The sequence below is a fragment of the Orcinus orca genome, chromosome 19, assembly GCF_937001465.1.
Source record: "Orcinus orca chromosome 19, mOrcOrc1.1, whole genome shotgun sequence".
In the NCBI taxonomy this organism is placed as follows: Eukaryota; Metazoa; Chordata; class Mammalia; order Artiodactyla; family Delphinidae; genus Orcinus; species Orcinus orca.
This window is the reverse complement of record NC_064577.1, coordinates 20,192,274-20,217,580: the sequence shown is the minus strand read 5'-3', so window position 1 is coordinate 20,217,580 and position 25,307 is coordinate 20,192,274. Positions and strand designations below refer to the sequence as shown.

The 25,307-nt window shown below is 46.6% G+C and overlaps 1 protein-coding gene across 3 annotated transcripts; it reads right to left on the bottom strand.

Moving 5' to 3' along the window:
• Window positions 1–10,053: 10,053 nt before the first annotated feature.
• On the bottom strand, window positions 10,054–25,241 carry PLD6 (phospholipase D family member 6). 3 transcript variants are annotated; one of them, XM_049702126.1, is made up of 4 exons: window positions 16,532–25,241; window positions 15,523–15,594; window positions 14,444–15,321; window positions 10,054–12,094 (listed from the first exon to the last, which is right to left on the bottom strand). In XM_049702126.1, the coding sequence occupies exons 1-4, from the start codon at window positions 16,681–16,683 to the stop codon at window positions 11,847–11,849; spliced, it is 1,350 nt and encodes a 449-aa protein (XP_049558083.1). In that variant the 5' UTR covers window positions 16,684–25,241; the 3' UTR covers window positions 10,054–11,846. The 3 variants fall into 3 exon arrangements, 1 of the variants encoding a protein (XP_049558083.1); XR_007473523.1 differs by having other exon boundaries at window positions 11,963–12,094; window positions 12,214–15,321; XR_007473524.1 differs by having other exon boundaries at window positions 11,963–12,094; window positions 12,214–25,241.
• Between the last annotated feature and the right edge of the window lie 66 nt (window positions 25,242–25,307).

Genomic DNA, 25,307 nt, shown 5'->3' with positions numbered 1-25,307 from the left:
CTCCCGCCACAGCAGGCCCAGCCCGGCCCTCCTTAGCCTGCTCTCAGGAGGCGGGGCTGCACTTTAGTTTTGTGTATTTTCACGTGTGTACACTTTCGCAAGGCCATACTTTCCACAGCTGAAAACTTAAATAAGCAGCAGCCTTAAGTGAGGTCTCAGAAACCACGTGTTTTGGGTTCTTTGATAGGAAGAGAGGACAGAAACCCAGCATGGAGATGAACTGTCAGTCTCTCAAGTTTTGTCTGACTGGAGAAGACCGGTCTCGTTCTTCTGCCCTTTTGAGAACGGTGAGTTTCTTCCTGTTTCCCTGTAAAGGGAAGCAGTCTCCCCTCCCTGAGGTCTGTCAACAGAAGACCCTCAGAAGAGCAGGCCTAAACCTGTGTCCCCGAGAGCAGCTCAGACACACTGTGTCCATTCCTTCCAGGGCCCACGGGACCCCGCACACCCCGTGCAGCTCCCAGGTCCTCTGTATTTAGAAAAACCGGGATATTATTCAGAGCAAGCAGTGTAAATATTACTCAGAAGTTACTGCATGGATTTCTGTGACAAAGTCTGTGGGTTTTTTTCTTTTTTCCTCATACAAGCATTGCTTTCTAAGATAGGACGAACAGCTTTGGGTACAACACTGAATCCCACTCAACATTACAAGGAAGTGTTTTTAATGACTTGTGTTACCTTTCATAAAGCTCTGGCCGTTTAACAGGTGGTTTTGTTTTTCCCTGAAAGATCTCGGTTGTACTTGTTCCTCATTCTTGGCAGAGCCGTTCAAAGTGCTGAGGAAAATCAGGAGGAGGAGGAACACAGGAGGGGCTCCTGCCCGGACACTGCACACAGTGACTGGGGACCTGCAGGAGACCCAGCACCTTGGCATCTAAGTCAGTGACCTGTGGCCACCTGCTGGGGGCTGCGTGGGAGTCCAGCCAAGCACCGGGTTGTTGTGTGACGGCTTGGACGTTGCAGAACTCGTAAGGCTGTTATTCTATGATGTGCGCCCGTCAGGCTGGCAAGCGTACTTGAGAACTGGACCGTCCAGGCCTGTGGGATGAGCCGGGAGGGCAGTCTGAGCTCACGCAGAGCAGCCTTCAGACGCACGGGCGCGTGCTGCCCATCACGTTTCCAGCCATCCGCCCTCTCCCCTTTACAGCTAGCTACGTCGCGCATTTCAGTTTTATTTTATAGAAAGCTAGAAATAGATTACAAAGAACACTAAATTCATTCTTGTGTTATGCTTGTATCACAAAACCAATTAAAATGGATTTTAGGATTTACCTTTAGTATTAACAACATATCTACTGGCTTACTGTTAGGATTCAAAACCAGTTAAGCGATTAAGACTTTTCCTAAGTAATATTTATAAAACGTAAAGTTTCTCCTCAACAATTAGAATCCTCAGTGATCTTTCTCACAGATATGCTCTTCTATCAGGGTGAATGTCTCAATCCAGCTACTTGAGACGAAAGCATACTATGCCTAGCTGCTGGCGGGGCGGGGGCCGCATACGAACAAAGTGGAAAAGCGTAGGTAGCTGCTTCTACTGTGACAAGTTCGGGAATAATTCACAGCAACAATCACTTCTGCCACAGCTACTTTTTCACGGGTGGTACATGTTCAAAGAATAAGCTTGTATAATTTTAACTGGCGTTTAATTTCTGTACTAACATAATGTTCGCCAGGCTGAAGTGGCATGGAGACCCACCGCGTGCCCCCCCCCCACCCCTGGCGGCCCCCAGGAGGGGGCCCATCTCCCGTGGGACTGCAGGGGCCTCTTGAAGAGAAGGGCCTGGTCAGCTCGCTGCTCTCTGACAATTCAAGACTTCTACGGTTTAGTTTGAGGCTCCTTTTTAAATACAAAATTTCTGATCAACTGCTCACTACAACTGAAGTGTTACTTGTCAAAATATTTATTCCTTTGTGTGACATGCTAGATTCCCATGGATGGAGCTGATCATTTCTACTGTAAATATTACCTAACTTTACATAAACAATATCATAATAAACTATTTTTGCATCACCCTTGGCATGCTGTAAACGAGGTTTTGTTTAACGGAAGGACATGACGCAAAACAGGCGTTTAGGTCACAAGTCAGAGGGCTTGGTCAGGAGCCCAGAGATTTATGATGGAGCTTTGGTTCTACTTGTACAAAACCTGCTTTTTAAGTGTCTGGATTAGTTGTCAACACTTTAAAATCAGGAGATTTCACATGTTCACACACAACGAAGAGTTAGAAATATTTTACATCCGTAATCTAATTAAGGTACATTGGCTCTGTTACAGAAACTTTCAGGGGGCCAAAAAGACAATAAGAAATACAAGAAAAAGAACTATAACTCCCCCATACCTACCCCTTCATTCGTAGATTTACTTACAATATTTTTACTTTTTGTTTAAAAAAGAAAATGCGGGCTTCCCTGGTGGCACAGTGGTTGGGAATCTGCCTGCCAATGCAGGGGACACGGGTTCGAGCCCTGGTCTGGGAAGATCCCACATGCCGCAGAGCAACTAGCCCCGTGAGCCACAACTACTGAGCTTGCACATCTGGAGCCTGTACTCCGCAACGGGAGAGGCCGCGACAGTGAGAGGCACGCGCACCGCGATGAAGAGTGGCCCCTGCTTGCCGCAACTGGAGAAAGCCCTTGCACAGAAACGAAGACCCAACACAGTCAAAAATAATTAATTAATTAAAATTAAAAAAATAAATAAATAAAAATAAAAAAAGAAAATGCATTTTTCATCATGACCCAGTACGCACAAACATACACCCCAGCCACAATCCAACATTTCACAAAATAATGCACCCTTCCTAGGACACACACTGACGTCTCTATCCCATTTCATTTTGTAAAATTCTGGTTGTGACCCACTAAGTAAATTTAAAATAAGAAACTTTTTTCCCCCCAATATTGTCACAACCTTTGGAGTAAAACATGTGAAAATGACTGCAGAATCCAAACTTTTACTCAGATAAACACAAACAAATTCAAGTCTGACTCTACCTATTAGAAATCAACTTGTGGAATCTGTAAAACTTGACAAAAATAAACTTGAGTACAGACACGTAAACATTTTCAGTACTATTCCAATTGTTCAAAGATGTTTCAGTTGTTTTTCACCCACTTAAAAAAATTATTCTTATCAAAGCATAGTTTCAGGACACTGGTCTAATATAATGGTGTTTTAACAGCTTTAACACTATTTTTTTAAAGCTATGTACATGCAGTTTTAAAAGCCAGTAGGCATTTGGAAAAGTGGTAAAGACACTCAACAAGCTAGGCACAGAAGTGAGCTTCCTCAATATTAAAGGACAGGGACTTACCTGGTGGCGCAGCGGTTAAGAATCCGCCTGCCAATGCAGGGGACAGGGGTTCGATCCCTGGTCTGGGAGGATCCCACATGCTGCAGAGCACCTAAGCCCGTGAACCACAACTACTGAGCCCATGCGCTGCAACTACTGAAGCCCATGTGCCTAGAGCCTGTGCTCCACAACGAGAGAAGCCACCACAATGAGAAGCCTGCACACTGCAACGAAGAGTAGCCCCCTCTTGCTAGCCACAACTGGAGAGAAAAAGCCCATGCGCAGCAATGAAGACCCAACACAGCCAATAAATAAATAAATAAATAAAGGATAACTATGAAAAACCCAGTTAACATCACACTCAATGGTAACACTGAAAGCTTCCCCCTAAGGATCAGGAGCAAGACAGGGATGTCTGTTCACGCCTTATCTGTCCAACACTGCTTGAGAGACTAGCCAGAGCAATTAGGAAGAGAAAGGAAAGGCATCCATGTGGAAGAAGAAGTAAAACGACCTCCACCTGCAGATGACAGGATCTTGCATAGAAGAAGTTCTAAGGAATCCACCAAAAAAAAAAAAAAAAAACTATTAAAACTATAAATGAGCTCAGCACGTGTGCAGGATACAAGACTCACACAAAAACCAACTGCATTTCTCTACACTAGTAAATAATCTGAAACAAATACATTTTAGAAGTGTAAGACTTGCACACTGAAAACAATGAAACATTATTTAAAGAAATTAAAGAAGATTTAAATAAATTGAAAAGTATCCCATGTTCATGCACTGGAAGATGTAATACTGTTAAAATAGCAATATTCTCCAATTTGATCTACAGATTCATGGCAATCCCTATCAAAATCCCAGCTGCTACTGCAGAAGTTGATCAGTTGATCCTAAGGTTCATAGGGAAATGTATGGGGTACCTGGAGCAGCCAAAGCACGTTGGAAAAGATGAACAAAGGTGGAGGACTCATTCTGCTGGGTTTCAAAACACACTGCAAGGCTTCAGTAATCAACACAGTGTGGTATTGGCATACACATCAGATCAATGGAAGATAACGGAGACCCAGAAGTAAGCCCTTACATTTACAGTCAGCTGATTCTGACAAGGGTGTCAAAGCCATTCAGTAGGGAAAAAAATATTCTCTTCAACAAGTGGTGCTGGGACAACTAGCTACCTACATGCAAAAGAATGAAGTCGGATCCCTTACATCACACCACATACAAAAATTAACTCAAAATGGGACTTCCCTGGTGGCGTAGTGGATAGGACTCCATGCTCCCAATGCAGGGGGCCCGGGTTTGATCCCTGGTCAGGGAACTAGATCCCACATGCCTGCCTCAACTGGGAGTTCACATGCCAAAACTAAGGAGCCCGCGTGCCGCATCTGGGGAGCCAGCTGGGCCGCAACTAAGGAGCCTGCCTGCTGCAACTAAGACCCAGCACAACCAAATAAATAAATATTCAAAAAAAAAAGTTCAAAGAAAATATATTTTAAAAAATAACTCAAAATGGTTCATAGACCTAAATATAAGACTTTCAGGAAAAAAAGTAAGAGCAAATCTTTGTCACCAATGGGTTGGGCATTGGTTCCTTAGTTAAGACACCAAAGCACAAACAGGTGAAGAACAGATAAATTGAACTATACCAAAATTAATAATATATGCTGCAAACAATGCCAGCAAGAAAGTGAAATGACTACCCAAAGATGGGAGAAAATATCTGCAAATCATACTTCTGATAAGGGACTTATATCCAGAATATACAAACACTCTTATAACTCAACAATAAAAATGCAACCCAATTTAAAAAATGGGTGAAGGATTTGAATAGACATTTCTCCAAAGACGATATATAAAAGACCAGTAAATACATGGTGGTGCTCAACACCATTAGTCATCCAGGAAATACAAGAAAAAAACCACACTTGAGGCAGCACCTCACATCCAATAGGATGGCTATCATGAAAGTCAGATAGGTGCTGGGAAAACTGGACAGCTGCATGTAAAAGAACGAAAGAACATTTTCCCACACCATATACAGCAATAAACTCAAAATGGATTAAAGACCTATTGGAGAGGATGTGTAAAAAAGGGAACACTCCTACACCGTTGGTGGGGATGTAAACTGGGGCAGCCATTATAAAGAACAGTATGGCGGTTTCTCAAAAAACTAAAAATAGTTACCATATGATCCTACAGTCCCACTCCTGGGCATGTATCTGGAAAGACAAAAACTCTAATTCGAAAAGATACATGCACCCCAGTGTTTGTGGCAGCACTACTTAAATAGCCGAGACATGGAAGCATCCTAAATGCCCATCAGCAGATGAATGGATAAAGAAGATGTGGTACATATATATAATGGAATATTACTCAACCATAAAAAAAGAATGAGGGACTTCCCTGGTGGCACAGTGGTTAAGAATCCTCCTGCCAGCACAGGGGGACACGGGTTCAATCCCTGGTCTGGGAAGATCCCACATGCCACGAGGCAACTAAGCCCGTGTGCCTAGAGCCCATGCTCTGCAACAAGAGAAGCCACCGCAGTGAGAAGCCCACGCACCACAACGAAGACCCAACGCAGCCAAAAGTAAGTAAATAAATAAATGTATTTTTTTTAAAAAAAGAATGAAATAATGCCATCTGCAGCAACATGGATGTACCTAGAGATTATCATACTAAGTGAAGTAAGTCAGACAGAGAAAGGCAAATATCTTAAGATATTATTTATATGTGGAATCTAAAAAAATGATACAAATGAACTTATTTACAAAACAGAAATACTCTCACAGACACAGAAAACAAACATGGTTACCAAAGGGGAAGGGGAGTTTGGGAATAACAAACATTACTATATGTGAAATAGATAAACAACAAGGACCTACTGTGTAGCACACGTAACTAATTCAATATCTTGTAATAACAAATAATGGAAAAAATGTAAAAAAGAATATATATAAAATATATAATGTGTATATATATAACTGAATCACTTTGATGTACACCTGAAACTAACACAACATTGTAAATCAACTATAATTCGATTTTTAAAAAATGGATTAAAGACCTAAATGTAAGACCAGAAAACATTAAACTCCTAAAAGAAAACGTAAGTGGAATACTCTTGATGTAAACTGTAGCAATATTTTTTTGGATCTGTCTCCTAAAGCAAAGGAAATAAAAGCAAAAATAAACAAATGGGGCTTCCCTGGTGGCACAGTGGTTAAGAATCCGCCTTCCAAGGCAGGGGACACGGGTTCGAGCCCTGAAGATCCCACATGCCAAGGAGCAACTAAGCCCATACGCCACAACTACTGAGCCTGCGCTCTAGAGCCCGTGTGCCACAACTACTGAGCCCACGTGCCACAACTACTGAAGTCCACGTGCCTAGAGCCCGTGCTCCGCAACAAGAGAAGCCACCACAATGAGAAGCCCGCGCACCGCAACGAAGAGTAGCCCCCGCTCGCCGCAACGAAAGAAAGCCCACAGCAGCAACAAAGACCCAACGCAGCCCCAGAAAATAAATAGATAAACAAATGAAACCTAATTAAACTTAAAAACTGCACAGCAAAGGAAACCGTCAACAAAACATAAAGACAAGCTACTGAATGGGAGAAAATATTTGCAAATGATATGACTGATAAGGGGTTAATATGCAAAATATAATCAATATAAACAGTTTATACAGCTCAACATCAAAAAGCAAACAACCCAATTAAAAAATGGGGAGAAGACCTGAACAGAAGTTTTTTTACAAATAAAAACCACAGATGGTTAACCGGCACATAAGCAGATGCTCAACATCGTCAACCATCAAGGAAATGCAAATTGAAACCACAATGAGATGGGACTTCCCTGGTGGCTCAGTGGTTAAGAATCCACCTGCCAATGTAGGGGACACGGGTTTGAGCCCCAGTCTGGGAAGATCCCACGTGCCACAGAGCAACTAAGCCCATGTGCCACAACTACTGAGCCTGCGCTCTAGAGCCCCTGAGCCACAACTGTCAAGCCCGGGTGCTGCAACTACTGAAGTCCGTATGCATAAAGCCTGTACTCCGCAACAAGCAGAGCCACTGAAATGAAAAACCCTCACACCGCAATGAAGAGCAGTCCCCACTCTCCACAGAGAAAGCCCGTGTGCAGCAGCGAAGACCCAATGCAGCCCAAAATAAATACATAAACTAAAAAAACAAAAAAACACAATGAGATACCACTTCACACCAGTCAGAATGGCCATCATCAAAAAGAGAGGATGTGAAATAAAGAGAACCCTCACACACTGCTGGTGGGAATGCAAATTGGTGCAGCCACTATGGAAAACAGTCTGGCAGTTTCTAAAAAGAGTAAAAATAGAGCCACCATGTGACCCAGCAGTTGCACTCCTAGGTATATATCCAAAGGAAATGAACAAACTAATTGGAAAAGACACACACACCCCAATGTTCATAGCAGCACTATTTAAAACAGCCAAGATATGGAAGCAACCTAAGTGTCCATCAATAGGTAAATGACTAAAGAAGCTGTGGTACATATATGCAATGGAAGACTAGTCAGCCATAAAAAAGAATGAAATAATGCCATCTGCGACAACATGCATGGACGTGGAGAATATTATGCTCAGTGAACTAAGTCAGACAGAGAAAGACAAATACTGTATGATATCATTTATATGTGGAATCTAAAAAATACAATAGACTAGTGAACATAACAAAAAAGGAAGAGGCAGATCTAGAGAACTAGTGGTTACCAGTGGGAAGATGGGAGGGGGAGGGGCAAGATAAGAGTAGGGGATTAAGAGGTACAAACTTCAATGTACAAAATAAGTTACAAGGGTATTTAGTACAACACAGGAAATATAGCCAATATTTTATAACTGCAAATGGAATATAACCCTTAAATACTGTGAGTCACTGTCGCACACCTGAAACTTACATAATATTGTACCTCAATTATACCTCCTTTTTTTTTTTTTTTTTTGTGGTACACAGGCCTCTCACTGTTGTGGCCTCTCCCTTTGCGGAGCACAGGCTCCGGACGCGCAGGCTCAGAGGCCATGGCTCACGGGCCCAGCCGCTCCGCGGCATGTGGGATCTTCCCGGACCAGGGCACGAACCCGTGTCCCCTGCATTGGCAGGCGGACTCTCAACCACTGCGCCACCAGGGAAGCCCTATACCTCCATTTTTAAAACTAATTTTTTAAAAAGTCAAATAATAGCTTTCTGTTCGTGAGGATGCGGAGAAAAAGGAACCCTGATACACTGTTGGTGGGAATGTAAAATGATTCAATCGCTTTGGAAAACAGTCTGGCAGTTTCTAAAATGGTTAAACAGAGTGATATGACCCAACAATTCCACTCCTAGGTATATACTCAAGAGAGACGAAAACATGTCCACACGAACACTCGTATGTGAATGTTCACAGCATCGTATTTGTAACAGACAAAAGGTGGAAACAACCCCCATGTCCATCAAATGACAAACAGGGAAACAAAATGTGTTCTGTCCATACGATGCGTCATTATTCAGCTATAAAAAGAAGTAAAATGCTGACACCTGCTACAACACGGACAGCCCTCAACAGCACTACACTCAGGGAAAGGCAGAGACCAGAGGCCACAGGTTGTGGATTCCATTTATGTAAGACAACCACACCAGGTAAACCCACAGAAACAGGGTTTCTTTCTGGAGTGAAGAAAACACTCTGAAAGCAGACAGTAGTGATGGCTGCACAACTCTGGTAATATAGTAAATAACAACTCTGTTAATACACTAATAACTGATAATCTCTTAATAGAATGTTAATACACCGAACTGCATATTTTAAAAGAATGAGTTTTATGGTATGTGAATCTGAGTGAAGTGTTTTTTAAAACTAGTCAGTTGCGTTAAAAACCAATTCAGGGGATTCCCTGGTGGCGCAGTGGTTGAGAGTCCGCCTGCCGATGGGTGCGTGCCCCGGTCGGGGAAGATCCCACATGCCGCGGAGCGGCTGGGCCCATGAGCCATGGCCACTGAGCATGCGCGTCCGGAGCCTGTGCTCCGCAACGGGGGAAGCCGCGGCAGTGAGAGGCCCGCGTACCGCAAAACAAACAAACAAAAAAAACAGTTCAGTACAACCAATACAGTGCTTTAAATACAATGGAACTGCATTGTTTGAACCCAACATTCTCGTGTATTTGACAGCTACGGGACAAACTACTACCAGGACATTTTTTTTTTTACCACAAGGGTTGCATGAGTTTAAAATATTTTACACGTTAACTGTGCCAATGTTTAATTAACTTTGCCTGTCAGGTCTGTTAAGCTGCATCACTGCCCCGTAGTTAAAATGACGACTTTGAACCAAAATCACGAGGCTGGCCAGGAGCCTGTGGGGCGGGGGCGGGGGCGGGGGGCAGTAAGAGGGGAGCTGACCTCGATGCCTCTTAGGGAGCAACCGCCAAGCCTCCTGGGGGTTGATTCCCTCCTGTAATGGTTCCGTTCGTGACAGAATCTTGTGGACAAAGCGTGCAGCTTCGGACGACACGCCACACAAGTCCCCTCCCGGCCTCTTCCCCTCCGGTCTCAGGTCACTGCCTGGTGTCCTCTGCCCGCACGACGTCAGCCACACCTCTGGGGGTCTCGTCGGTGTGCCTGCCCATCACTGGATGAGCCCCCAGACAACTGCCGCTCAGCACACGGCCTGAACTACCTTCCGAACCAAGAAAATACCAACGGTTCAGCCCACCTGCTTCCACAACCCGGAGACCTGGGAACCACGCAGCCTCGGCCGCGACCCCCTCTGGCTCTCCTGGAGAACCAGACACGCCGGGCTCGGCCTATGCCCTGCCCCCAGCCCAGCTGCCCCTCCTCACGCCTCTCCCGTCAGAGCGGGGCTCTGGTCACCTCGTATGGTCACCCACCCTCAAGGGACAGAACAGCCTCCGAGGTGGAGGCTGATCTCAGTGCTGGAGCCTCGCCAGCACCCAGGCCCTCAGAGAAAACGTTGTTTTCCTTCCAGAAAGGCTGTTAATCTGGGACTTGATTAGCTCCGATTCAAATTCCCACCGCTACGATGACAATAACTAAAGCAATATAAATGAAATTACATTAAGTAAAAGACTACGTGAGATGAGCTCATTTCACAACTTCTGCAACATCAACCTCGATGGTGGGGCTGGATGGTCCGCTGCGCACAGTGCTGGGACTCCGGACACTGCCGGCTTCCGGAAGGAAGGCGCAGGCCCCACGCGGGCCGGGCGGACACTCGGAAGACACTGGGGGTCCCCCAAGCAACACCCCCAAATCTTCACTCCTCGAGAGGCTCCTGCCTTGGCCAACGGTTTCTAAATAGCTGGATGTTCCCCCACCACCACCACCAAAAAAAGTTTTGTTTAATAAGTAGCCACCATTCGAATGAACAAAAGGCAGAAACACACAACGCTAGTCGACTAGGGGAGAGCGCGTTTATTCGAGGCGATGGGCCCAGCTCAGGGGAGAAACACGGTCACTGTGAAGCCATGTCTGTGACTTCCAATCTGAGAATACAGCTTTGGTTGAGTAAGGAAAGCTAAGTTTCGGGTTTACGTATCTGACACTCTAAGTCAGAGGTAACTTTAAATCGAGAGGAACACGCCATGTGGGGGAGGGGTCCCCAGGGGCCGGGAGATGAGGGAGGAGACCCAGGGGTGCCCAGCGGGCCTGAGCGACAGGAGAGAGCAACTGCTGTCCAGATGTCTTCGGAGCTGCCTCCGGGACAGTTCAAACATGTCACATCCCTGCCCCGGGAACGAGGACAGCCCAGTGAGGCCACCCCTGGGACCCGCCTCGCCTCGGTGATACTGAGCAAAGCCACGAGTGTCACGGTGAAGGTCAATTCTAAATGCACAACCTAACTTCTCTGAATGTGAGAATGCTAAAAATTAAAATCCTAACATGTGGAAACAGGAGCAGCTTCTGGACACTCCTGTTTCCACGTGTTACGATTTCTCACTTCACCTTACACACACCAGGGGCTGCCAGGCGCCAAGCTCTCAGTGCTCATCCCTTCTACTGAGTGATTCCCAAGGATGACGGCCACTCCTTGCCGTGCCATCCCCCGCCCCTCCCCCCAGGAGCTGGAGACAGCAGGGAGGGAGGGACCGTCACCCTCTGGCCATCCAGGTTCCGCCTGCTGGATGGGGGCTGAGGGAGCACTGAGGGGCCCGAGGGCTGGACCGACGGGTCAGGGGAAGCCGGGGAGGCCCCAGAACCAGGCAAGGGGCTCGGCGAGCCACCGTGACGAGGCGGTGGCCCTCCCTGCACGCGCAACCCTGACGGAGGCACCCGGCACCCGGTCCAAAAGCCCGCCCTTGCGCTGCACAGCATGGCCTCTTCCTCGTAAACCCCAACACTCTCTAGGGAACTGTACCATTTAACAAAGGAGAATTTAACGGGACTGGCTTTCCTTGCACAACACGTGGGATTCCGGCCCCGGAAGCGCGCGGCTCCTAGCAGGAATGTGGCCGCGGCCCCCGAGGGTCGCTCCAGCTCGAGGGACGCCGGCCCCACCTCCCCACGTGCAGGCATCTCAGCGACTCCCCTTTTTGTGAGGGAAAAAGGTGTACTTGGTGGGGTTAAACTCCTCCCAGATGCGCTCAAACTCCTCCAGAAAGAGCCGCACGCACTCCTCGTCCTCTATGATGAGCACGTTCTCCCGGTTGCTCTGAATGGCCTGAGTGGTCCAGTTCAGCGAGCCAGTGATCAGCACCTTCTTGTCCACAATCGCGAACTTGTGGTGCATGTAGCCCAGATCCTGGTCATGCCGGACCTGGATCCCTGCAAAAAGTGAGACGTCACTGCTGCCTGTCACCCCGACTGAGCCGCCGGCTGGGCGCTCCGTCTCATCACCCCCACGCGGGGGCCCCTCACTCCCTCCCCCCAGCCCCTCCTCTCACCACCCATCGCTACAGTTCAGGCTCCTTCTGCAGCATGGATGTGTTCACATGACTGATCGCGCTCGTGTCCGGTTTCGCGGGCACCATCACGTCTGGATGGTGACGGCGGCTGAGCCAGGCAGGGACCCGCCCCACCAGCCCCAGGAGGCGGCGTGGAGGACACAGAGGCATCGGGGTGGGGGGGACCGCAGAGCCGAGGGCCGGGTGGCGGCAGGGATGCGTGACTCAGTTCCTCTGGAAACAGGCCCTGTTCCCAGCCCCTGATCCGGGGCAGGCTCCCCACCCCCACCAGGGCATACGACCCACATCATCCTTCAGTTACTGGTTCCAGGACGATCCAGTGGTGACTGGTGCAAAACCCATCTGCTTGGGTTCACTTGCCCCTAAGGTCTCACTCAGGCCCAGAAGCAGATCCCCTTCAGTCAGCACCTTGTAAGGGGGACAAGCCTGGCGGGAGGGAACAGCACAGGAGACACCGGGCCCTGGCCCTGAAGCCGTGGCTCTGGCCCTGTGACCACCCCGCTCACACAGCCTCTCTGCCTGTTGGAGCTCACGGAGCCCAAGGTGCACCCGGCAGCCCCTCCTCGTGACTCCCACCTTCGACCACAGGATCGCCTGCCACTCCTCACACGACAGCATGGGCCCTCATGCGTGTCACGTCGCGGGCAGCTGTCCTGCGACATCTCCTGACCCTTTCTGGCGCCTCAGGACTCCTGCTGCAGTCAGCCCCCCACCGTTCAGCACTGTGTCCCCAGAGCCTGGAACTGGTCCAGGCAAATAGAGGCTCACAGAGAGACCGGTTCAACAGTGAGTGACAAACGACGGCCTGGATGCCCTCAGAGGAGTATCAAGGTTTAGACGGGGTCTGGTCGCGGGGCCCTTTAAGGTTCTTCCCAAACCCGAGGTTCTACGGTTCTCTAAAAACCTAAACAAAATAAAACCGCTATGCCGAAACATAGCCAAGTTTCCCCATCGAAAGAACCAGCAGATCAGGACAACACATGGCTACCAGGAAGAGCGGAAGCCAACGGTCCTCAACGTTTACACTAGGTTTCCAACCCTGCCCACACGGAAGCAGACGGAAAAGCAGCAGAAGACTGAAGTGCGTTCCCATCAGGAGAGCAGGCAAGAGGCCCATGCAAGCTGGGCTGAGAGCAGCCGGGACAGTTCTTAAAGGCCCCACGCATCTTTCGGCCACAGCGGCCACCAGAATTGACAGGTCAAACAGATGCTGGTGCAGGAATGTCCTTCCTGGGTGCCTCAGTGATCGAGAGAAGGGCACGAGGTTCAGACTCCGAATAGCTCACACAGAACACAACGTCACACTGAGGCAGGAGGAAGAGGCAGAATTCACAGGTAAAGCAGGATGTGAATTTAGAACGTCTTCAAAATTATTCACACATCCGGGTTCATCTGTCCCCACTCCAGTGAGAGAGGCAGGCCGGCCACAGACCTGACTTCCCTGACATTTTGTAGCCTGAGAAACAAATTAACTGTCACCAACTAAACATTTCAGCTCCACGTTGTAGTGTATTTTTAAAATTCATTTCAGGGCTTCCCGGGTGGGGCAGTGGATAAGAATCCGCCTGCCGATGCAGGGGACGCGGGTTCGAGCTGGTCCGGGAAGATCCCACGTGCCGCGGAGCAACTAAGCCCGTGCGCCACAACTACTGAGCCTGCGCTCTAGAGCCCGAGAGCCACAACTACTGAGCCTGCGCTCTAGAGCCCGAGAGCCACAACTACTGGAGCTCGTGCTCCGCAACGAGAAGCCACCGCAATGAGAAGCCCACACACCACAACGAAGAGTAGTCCCCGCTCGCCGCAACCAGAGAAAAGCCCACGCGCAGCAACAAAGACCCAACGCATTCAAAAAATAAAATAAATTTTAAAAAATTCATTTCAGAAGCTCCAAAATGAAATTCACTAACGAGTTTAAGGGGAAAAGCCTTTTCCTCCCTTTGGTCCTTAAGCAGACGCAGCCTCTCTGCACACCTGCGCCCTGACCAGCTTCTGCTGGCAGACCTGCTTCCAGCCTCGGCCCCTCCCGGGGCTGTCGCCCAGGTTGCGGGCTCAGACGCTCTGCACAGAAGCTCCTGAGGAGACCTTGGAGTTTCCCCAGACCTTGCAAGGCCGGACGCGAGAGGGTCTCCCCGGTCCTCAGGCCCCCGCCCCAAACACCCACGCCATCCTGGCTCTGCCTCCCGCCTCCCAGGCCCCGCGCCCGGCCTACCTGCCTTGCGGAGCAGCCCAATCTGTGAGCCACTGAGGGCCATGTAGTCGCAGTCGGTGACCACGCGAACGCGCACCCCGCGCTGGTGCAGCAGCTGCACTGCGCGGCCCAGCTGCGGGCTGGAGAAGGCGAACAGGCAGAGCTCGAGGCTGGCGCGGGCTGCCAGCAGGGCACGCAACAGGCGGCTCAGCGAGCTCTCGCCGTGGGGCAGGTTGCAAGGGCAGCCCGAGGGCGCGGTACCCGGGACCCGCAACAGGGCCTCGGTGCACGTCACCTGCGACGGGAAGAACAGCACCTCGCGCCGCGGCGGCCGCCGCCCGGCCCACAGCCAGCGCAGCACAGCGGGTAGCGCCTCCAGGGCCAGCGCGAGGCCTCCGACAACAGCAGCCACCACTTGCCAGCGTAACGGCCCCATCTCGCCTTTGGCGTCTGAGGCCCCGCCTACCACGTGCGCCCGCTGCCCACTGCGCCTGCGCGCCTGCCGGCCGCCCACCTGCGCCTGCGCATTCAGCGCCCATCGCCCACTGCGCCTGTGCGCCCGCCGTCCACGGGCCACGTGCGCCCTCCGCCCCGGGGCACTTACTCCTGCGCTTTCGGCGCCCATTGCCCACTGCGCCTGCGCACCCGCCTGCCGCCTACGTGCGCCCGCCCACACTGCGCCTGCGCACCCAACGCCCAAAGGACCCAGGAGGCAACCAAAGACCACCCACAGGGGCTTCCCTGGTAGCGCAGTGGTTAAGAATCCGCCTGCTGATGCAGGGGATGCGGGATTGTGCCCCGGTCCGGGACGACCCCACATGCCGCGGAGCGGCTGGGCTCGTGAGCCATGGCCGCTGAGCCTGCGCGTCCGGAGCGGAGAGGCCACAGTGGTGAGAGGCCTGCGTACCGCAAAAAAAAAAAAAAAAAAAACACAACTGGTGAAATCTAAATAAAGTCTGGAGTTTAATAGTAATGTACCAATGTCAGTTTCTTCACCTTGGCAAATGAATTACAATAATGGAAGATGCTATCTTTGAAACTTTTTGGTAAATCTAAAATTATTCCGAATTAAAAGTTTATTTAAAATGTTAAACACACACCTTCCATATGGTCCAGCTGTCCCACTCCTAGGTATGACCAAAGAGAAATGAAAGCGTATCCCACACAAAGACCTGTACGCAAATGTTCAGAGCAGGTTTACTTGTAATAACTCAAATCTAGAAACAACATAAATGTCCGTCAACAGATAAACTTTTGCATATTAATGCAACAGAATATTTAGCAATAAAAAGAAATAAATTATTGATATATACTACCACATGGACGGATTTCAATTATGCTGACTGAAAAAAGCCAGAAAAAAAGAGTACAGACTTATGATTCCATTTATATAAAATTCTAGGAAATGCAAACTATAGCGACAGAAAGCAGATCTCTGGTTGCCTAGAGGTGAGGGAAGGGCAGGAGGGATTAGAAAGAGACATGTGATAGATATGTTTATTATCTTGGTGGTAGTGATGGTTTCACGGGCATATTCGTATGTAAAACTTGTCAAATTACGTGGCTTAAATAAAACTTTTTTAATAGAGTTCCTGAGTTTAACTCTGGCTCCCCTGCTTCCTAACTGCAGGACCTCAGGCAAGTGGCTTCATCTCTTTGAGCCTCACTTTCTTCATTTGAAATGATAATAAAGAATGAGAAGAAGGACTTCCTGTTACGGCAGTATAAAGAGGTGCTCAATTCCTCCTTGCAAAGAACAAACAAATTGGGACTTCCCTGGCAGTCCAGTGGTTAGGACTCCGAGCTCTCAGTGCTGAGGGCCCAGGTTCGATCCCTGGTCAGGGAACTAAACTCCCACAAGCCTCGCGGTGCAGCAAAGAACAAAAACCAAAAAAACCCCATAAAACTGGGGGAAATGGTCAAGAACAACAACTTCAGGGCACTGGAAATACCGCAAAGGCAGACAACAAAATGAGAAGTGTTCGCTTTTAAAACCTGGCGGTGCTTAGGATAGGAGCAGGAGGAGTCCGTGGCCCTGTGGACTGAGGCTCCCTCCCATCCCTTCAAAACACACCCCTCAACCCTGGTTGGAAAAAGTAGCTGTCTTACCAATGTGGGACTGGCTGCAGAAACCTACAGTTGTGCTGGCCAAAAATGGTGGATTCAGTTGTGAATGAATGATCAAAACACGCAGCCTTACCAGCCCAAGAGGCAGTCCAAGTTAGGGCAAGCAGCAGATCAGTCAAAAATGTGACAGACATCCTGGAAGTGAGAAAACCATAAAAGGGCTGAGTTATGTTCTCCCCACATCCCTGGCTAACTGGGGAGCAATGTATGAGTGGGAGAGACCCAGGAGAGCATGGGGAAAAGTGAAAGCCAAGGGGCGCTTGAAAGCATTCCCCAACCCAGATTGATCAGCAGAGGGTATGAGGCCTACAGGCTCAGAGTATTTGGGTTAAACCAAAATCACTGCTGACTACCACATTAGAAAGACTCAGGGGTGACCCCTACGAATAAATAAAAATAATCTTAAAAAAACGAGCAGACACACCAGTGGCTGCAGAGTGCAGGGGAAGAGATGCTGACGTTTAAGTCCAGGTAAGTTTCCAAAGGACAACCACCTCAGAAAAATAAAGTCCAGAGTTGCTACACTCTATTATCAAAAATGTCCAGTTGTCAACCAAAGCCTACTAGACATGCAAAGAAACAGGAGGTTTTTTTCAACAAAAAATACTAAGCTTTCCAATCTATTCTAATCTATATCATTTCCTTCCTTCTGCTAGCTTTGGGTTTAGTTTGTTGTTTTCTAGTTCCTTAAGTTGTAAAGTTAGGTTATTGATCTCAGATCTTTCTTCTTTTTTAATATAAGCATTTGTAGCTATAAATTTCCCCCTCAGCACTGCTTTCACTGCATCCCATAAATTTTGTTGTGTTTTCATTTTCATTTGTTCTAATTTCCCTTGTAATTTCTTCTTGATCCATTGGTTGTTTAAAAGTGTATTGTTGGGGCTTCCCTGGTGGCGCAGTGGTTGAGAGTCCGCCTGCCGATGCAGAGGATACAGGTTCGTGCCCCGGTCCGGGAAGATCCCACATGCTGCGGAGCAGCTGGGCCCGTGAGCCATGGCCACAGAGCCTGTGCGTCTGGAGCCTGTGCTCCGCAACGGTAGAGGCCACAACAGTGAGAGGCCCGTGTACCGAAAAAAAAAAGTGTGTTGTTGGACTTCCCTGGTGCTGCAGTGGTTAAGAACATGCCTGCCAATAGAGGGGACACGGGTTCGAGCCCTGGTCCGGGAAGATCCCACATACCACGGAGCAACTAAGCCCGTGAGCCACGGCTACTGAGCCTGCGCTCTAGAGCCCACGAGCCACAATAACTGAGCCCACGTGCTGCAACTACTGAAGCATGCGTGCCTAGAGCCCGTGCTCCGCAACAAGAGAAGCCACCACAATGAGAAGCCATCGCTCGCCGCAACTAGAGAGAGCCTGCGCACAGCAACGAAGACCCAACGCAGCCAAAAATAATAAATAAAAAAAATAAATTTTTAAAAAAGTGTATTGTTTACAAAGTGACCAACAAGAGATTAATCTCCAAAATATACACACAGCTTATGTAGCTCTATGTCAAAAAAACAAACAACCTAATCAAAAAATGGGCAGAAGATCTAAACAGACATTTCTCCAAAGAAGATATACAGATGGCCAAAAACCACATGAAAAGATGCTCAACATCAGTAATTATCAGAAAAATGCAGAATAAAACTACAATGGGCACCAGCACACCGGTCAGAACGGCCATCATCAAAAGGTCTACAAACAATAAATGCTGGAGAGGGTGTGGAGAAAAGGGAACCCTCCTACACTCCTGGTGGGAATGTAAATTGGTACAGCCACTATGGAGAACAGTATGGAGGTTCCTTAAAAAACTAAAATGGAGGGCTTCCCTGGTGGTGCAGTGGTTGAGAGTCCACCTGCCGAGGCAGGGGACACGGGTTCGTGCCCCGGTCCGGGAAGATCCCACATGCTGCGGAGCGGCTGGGCCCGCGAGCCATGGCCGCTGAGCCTGCACGTCCAGAGCCTGTGCTCCGTAACAGGAGAGGCCACAACAGTGAGAGGCCTGCGTATCGCAACAACAACAACAAAAAACTAAAATGGAATCACCATATAATCCTTCAATCCCACTCCTGGGCATATATCCTGAGAAAGCCATAATCTGAAAAGATACATGCACCCCAATGTTCATTGCAGTACTATTTACAATAGCCAGGACATGGAAACAACCTAAATGTCCATTGACAGAGGAATGGATAAAGAAGATGTCGTACATATACACAATGGAACATTACTCAGCCATAAAAAATAATGAAATAATGCCATGTGCAGCAACATGGATGGATGTAGAGATTATCATACTATGCAAAGTAAGTCAGAAAGAGAAAGACAAATACCATATGATATCACTTACATGTGGAATCTAAAATATGACACAAATGAACGTATCTACAAAACAGAAACAAACTTATGGTTACCAAAGGGGAAACGTGAGGGGAGGGATAAATCAGGAGCTTGGGATGAACACACACACACTACTGTATATAAGATAGGTAACCAACAAGAACCTACTGCATAGCACAGGGAACTCTATTTAATATTCTGTGATAACCTATATGAGAAAATCTGAAAAAGAATGCATGTATGTCCATGTACAATTGAATCACGGGGCTGTACACCTGACACTGACACAACATTGTATATCAACTATACTCAAAAAAAAAAAAGTGTTGTTTAATTTCCCCAATTTTGTAACTTTTCCAGTTTTATGTTATTGATTTCGAACTTCATCTCGTGGTCAGAGAAGATACTTTGTATGATATCTATATGTTAAGATCTACTGAGATTTAATTTGAGGTCTAACCTATGGTCTATCCTGGAAAATGTCCCAAGTGCACTTGAGAAGACTGTGTGTGCTGCTGCTGTTGTGAGGAGTGCTCTGTAAATGTCTGTTAGATCTAGTTGGTTTATTGTGGTGTTTAAAGGACTATAGGACTATCCCCTGAGCATTTCTTCCTTATTTATCTTCTGTTTTTTTAATCCATTATTGTGAGTGGGGTAGAACGATTATTGTAGAACTATTTCTCCCTTCAATTCTCTCAGTTTCTGTTTCATATATTTTGATGGTTGGGCATTAGTTACGTTAAGTGTTTATAATTGTTATAACTTCTTGCTGTACTTTATTATACAGAAGCCTTTTGTTATATATAATATCCTTCTTTGTCTCTTGTAAACGTTTCTGACTTACAGCCTATGTTTCTGTATGCCCTATAGCTTTTTGGTTCCTCATTTCTTGCATTCCTGTCTCCTTTTCTTTTTGTTTTTTGGCAGTGAGCTGTCTAAACTCCTTCTTAACTTCCTCTTCCATATATTCTGCAGCCATTTTCCTTGTGTTTACCATAAGCATTCCATTTAACATCCTAAAGTTATAACATTCTAATTTGAAGTTATAGCAGCTTAACTTCAATAACAAAAATCCTCCTCCTTTACAGCTCTGTCCCACCCCTTTTGGTGGTTACATCTTTATACGTCATGTGCCACAAAACAGAAACTAGTAATTCTTCTCAATGTATTTCCTGAACTGTGTAGACAACACAATTTGGAGTTACAAACCAAAGTTACAGTAACACAAGCTTTCACATTAATAGTTTTTTCTTCAAAGGTATGTTTCTTGGTTATAGAAAACAAAAAGTATGGTTACAAACCATTGTTATAGTACGTCTAGTTTTTATAATTGCCCATGTATTTATCTTTACTGAGCTCTCTCTCCATAGGGCTTTGAGGTACTGTCCAGTGTCCCTTCATGGCATCCTATAGGACTCCCCTGAGCAGTTCTTGCAGGACAGGTCTAATGGCAACAAACCTCTCAGCTTTTATCTGGTAATGTCTTGCTTTTCCCTCACTTTTGAAGCACAGATTTGCTGGATAGGGACTCTCGGTTGACTTTTTTGTTTTAGACTTTTAACATATCAACCCCCTTGTCTTCTGGCCTCCAAAATGTCCGATGAGAATTCTACAGATATTCGTACTGAGGATTCACTTCTCTCTTGCTGTTTTCAAGACTTGCTCTGTCTTTTGAAAGTTTTTTTTTAATTGTCTTTTGAATTTTATTTTATTATACAGTAGGTTCTTATTAGTTATCTATTGTTTACATATTAGTGTATATATGTCAATCCCAATCTCCCAATTCATCCCACCACCAACAACCCCCCACCACTTTCCCCCGTTGTTCGTACATTTGTTCTCTACATCTGTGTCTCTATTTCTGCCCTGCAAACCAGTTCATCTGTACCTTTTTTCTGGGTTTCACGAATATGCATTAATATACAATATTTGTTCTTCTCTTTCTGACTTACTTCACTCTGTATGACAGTCTCTAGATCCATCCACATCTCTACAAGTGACCCAATTTCGTTCCTTTTTACGGCTGAGTAATATTCCATTGTATGTATGTACTACATCTTCTTTATCCATTCGTCTGTCGATGGGCATTTAGCTTGCTTCCATGGTCTGGCTATTGTAAATAGTGCTGCAGTAAACATTGGGGTGCATGTGTCTTTTTGAATTCTGGTTTTCTCTGGGTATAGGCCAGTAGTGGGACTGCTGGATCATACGGTAATTCTATTTTTAGTTTTTTAAGGCACCTCCATACTGTTCTCCATGGTGGCTGCATCAATTTACATTCCCACCAACAGTGCAAGAGGGTTCCCTCTTCTCCACACCCTCTCCAGCATTTATTGTTTGTAGATTTTCTGATGATGCCCATTCTAACTGGTGTGAGGTGATACCTCATTGTAGTTTTGATTTGCATTTCTCTAATGATTAGTGATGTTGAGCAGCTTTTCATGTGCTTCTTGGCCATCTGTATGTCTTCTTTGGAGAAATGTCTATTTAGGTGTTTTTTGTTGTTGTTGTTTGTTTGTTTGTTTTGCGGTACGCGGGCCTCTCACTGCTGTGGCCTCTCCCGTTGCGGCGCACAGGCTCCGGACACGCAGGCTTAGCGGCCATGGCTCACGGGCCCAGCCACTCCGCGGCACGTGGGATCTTCCCGGACCAGGGCACGAACCCGTGTCCCCTGCATCGGCAGGCAGACTCTCAACCACTGCGCCACCAGGGAAGCCCAAATGTCCTATAAACGTCAATTAAATCTATCTGGTCTACTGGTCATTTAAAGCTTGTGTTTATTAATTTTCTGTCTGGATGATCTGTCCATTGGTGTAAGTGAGGTGTAGAAGTCCCCCACTATTATAGTGTTACTGTCGATTTCCTCTTTTATAGCTGTTAGCAGTTGCCTTATGTATTGAGGTGCTCCCATGTTGGGTGCATATATCTTTATAATGGTTATATCTTCTTCTTGGATTGATCCCTTGATCATTATGTAGTGTCCTTCCTTGTCTCTTGTAACATTCTTTATTTTAAAGTCTATTTTTTTCTGATATAAGTGCTGCTACAACAGCTTTCTTTTGATTTCCATCTGCATGGAATATCTTTTTCCATCCCCTCACTTTCAGTCTGTATGTGTCCCTAGGTCTGAAGTGGGTCTCTCACAGACAGCATATATATGGGTCTTGTTTTTGTATCCATTCAGCGAGCCTCTGTCTTTCGGCTGAAGCATTTAATCCATTCACGTTTAAGGTAATTATTGATATGTATGTTCCTATTACTATTTTCTTCATTGTTATGGGTTTGTTTTTGTAGATCCTTTTCTTCTCTTGTGTTTCCCACTTAGAGAAGTTCCTTTAGCATTTGTTGCAGAGCTGGTTTGGTGGTGCTGAATTCTCTTAGCTTTTGCTTGTCTGTAAAGCTTTTGATTTCTCCCACGAATCTGAATGAGATCCCTGCCGAGTAGAGTAATCTTGGTTGTAGGTTCTTCCCTTTCATCACTTTAAATATATCATGCCACTCCCCTCTGGCTTGTAGAATTTCTGCTGAGAAATCAGCTGTTAACCTTATGGGAGTTCCCTTATATGTTATTTGTTGTTTTTTCCCTTTTTGTTTTCAATAATTTTGTCATTTGATTACTATGTGTCTCAGTGTGTTTCTCCTTGGGTTTATCCTGTCTGGGACTCTGCGCTTCCTGGACTTGGGTAGTTGTTTCCTTTCCCATGTTAGGGAAGTTTTCGCCTATAATCTCCTCAAATATTTTCTCAGGTCCTTTCTCTCTCTCTTCTCCTTCTGGGACCCCTATAATGCGAATATTGTTGCATTTAATGTTGTGCCAGAGGTCTCTTAGGCTGTCTTCATTTCTCTCCATTCTTTTTCTTTATTCTGTTCTGCAGCAGTGAATTCCACCTTTCTGTCTCCCAGGTCACTTATCCGCTCCTCTGCCTTAGTTATTCTATTGATTCCTTCTAGTGTAGTTTTCACTTCAGTTATTGTATTGTTCATCTCTGTTTGTTTGCTCTTTAATTCTTCCAGGTCTTTGTTGAAGATTTCTTGCATCTTCTCGATCTTTGCCTCCATTCTTTTTCCAAGGTCCTGGTTCATCTTCACTATCATCATCCTGAATTCTTTTCCTGCAAGGTTGCCTATCTCTTCATTTAGTTGTTTTTCTGGGGGTTTATCTTATTCCTTCATCTCGTACCAAGTCCTCTGTCTTTTCATCTTGTCTATCTTTCTGTGAATGTGGTTTTCCCTCCACAGGCTGCAGAAATTGTAGTTCTTCTTCACTTGATCTTAGCCAAAAGGCCGAGAAGCGATAGAATTGTAGTTCTTCTTGCTTCTGCTGTCTGCCCTCTGTCTTTTGAAAGTTTGACTGCATGTCTTGTGATCTTCTGGAGTTCATCTTACTTGGAATTTGTTTAGCTTCTTGTACAGGCCATTCTTCATTTTACTGTGCTTTGCAGATACTGGTTTTTTTTTTTTTTTTTTACCAACTGAAGGTTTGTGGCAACCCTGCATCAGGCAAGTCTACTGGCACCATCATTCCAACAGCATTTGCTCACTTCATGTCTCTTATGTCACATTTTGGTGTTTCTTGCAATATTTCAAACTTTTTCATTATTATCATATTTGAATTGGTGATCTGTGATCAGTGATATTTGATGTTACCACTACAGCTCAGTGAAGGCTCGACGATGGTTAGGATTTTTTTGACAGTATTTTTAAATGAAAGTACTTTTTTTTTTTTTTTTTTTTAGCCAATGCTATTGCACACTTAATAGACCACAGTATAGGGACTTCCCTGGTGGCACAATGGTTGGGAATCTGCCTGCCATTGCAGGGGACACGGGTTCGAGCCCTGGTCCGGAAGGATCCCACATGCTGCGGAGCAATTAAGCCCATGCACTACGACTACTGAGTCTGTGCTCCAGAGCCCGTGAGCCACAGCTGCTGAGCCCACGTGCCACAAACGCTGAGGCCTGTGTGCCTGGAGCCCATGCTCCACAAGTGAAGCCACCACAAGGAGAGGCCCACGCACCACAATGAAGAGTAGCCCCCCGCTCGCTGCAACTAGAGAAAGCCCGCGCATAGCATCAAAGATCCAACACAGCCATAAAGTAAATAATAAATTTATTTTAAAAGACCACAGTATAGTATGAACATAACTTTCATACGCAACGGGAAACCAAAAATTCGTGTGGACTCACTTAATTGCAATATTTGCTTTATTGCAGTGGTCTGGAACCAAACTCACAATCTCTAAGGTATGCCTGTATGTTTATATTCATGTGTCTCACGAAATCTGGAAAATTTTCAGCCATTATTTATTCACATATTCTGCCTCTTTCTTTCTTCTTCTCAGGCTCCCACGATGCATATGTTGGTCCTTCCGATGGTGTCCCGTGGATCTCTTAGGCTCTGTTAGCCTCAATAACTTCCACTGTCCTATCTTGAAGTTCACTGATTCTTCTGCCTGCTCAAATTGTCTTTAAAGCCTTCTAGCCAATTTGTCACTTCAGTTACTGCAGTTTTCGGCTCCATATTTTTGGTTTCTTTTTTTGGTTCTCTTTGATATTTCTATTTTGTTCACACATCATTTTCTTCACTTTCTCCACATCTTTAGTTCTTTGAGCATCTTTAACAGTTGTTTTAAAGTCTTTGGCTAATATGTCTGCCATTAAATCTCTTTCACGGACAGATTCTGCTGAATTCTTTTTTTTCCTTTCAACAGACCTTCCTGTTTCTTTGTATGCCTTGTGATTTTGTTGTTGTTTTTGCTGAACACTGGACATTTAAATCTAATAATAGCATAACTCTGGAAATCAGATTCTCCCCCTTCCCCAGCGTTTACTGGTTTGTTATTTATTTTTACTGTTGTAGGCTCTTTGCCAGGGATCAGCTGGAGATGTAAACTTCAGTTTTTCTCAGGTCTTTTCTGAGCCCTTCCCTGGATGTGCACAGTCACTTTTCAATTTTCTCATACATGCAATTGTTTTTGAGTGCCCTACTCTTTAATGTCTGGCTCCTGAGAGGTGGAAGGCAAAAATGAAGCAGGGAGAGGCTGCCATCCAGAGAGGGAGGCGCAGCGACAGTGGCTGCCCCCCCTTCGTCTGCACCCTAGTCAGAAGCAGCCGTCGGCGATGAGGCGTCGAGCCCTGACGTTCAGAGGACAGGATCCTCTTTGCCCAGAAGCAGCCGTCAGCGATGAGGCGTCGAGCCCTGACGTTCAGAGGACAGGATCCTCTTTGCCCACGCTGCTCCTGCAAGCTGCCCCAAGAACACGTGTACGCCCTGCCCTGGGCTGGGCTGGGACACAGGAACCTGCAACTGCCCTGCCCTGGGGCTGGGCTGGGACACAGGAACCTGCACCTGTACGACGAGCTACAACTGTTTACTACGGCTTCCCCTGGAAACTGTAAGCCTTCAGAAGAGTAGAGTTCCAAAATAGTTATAT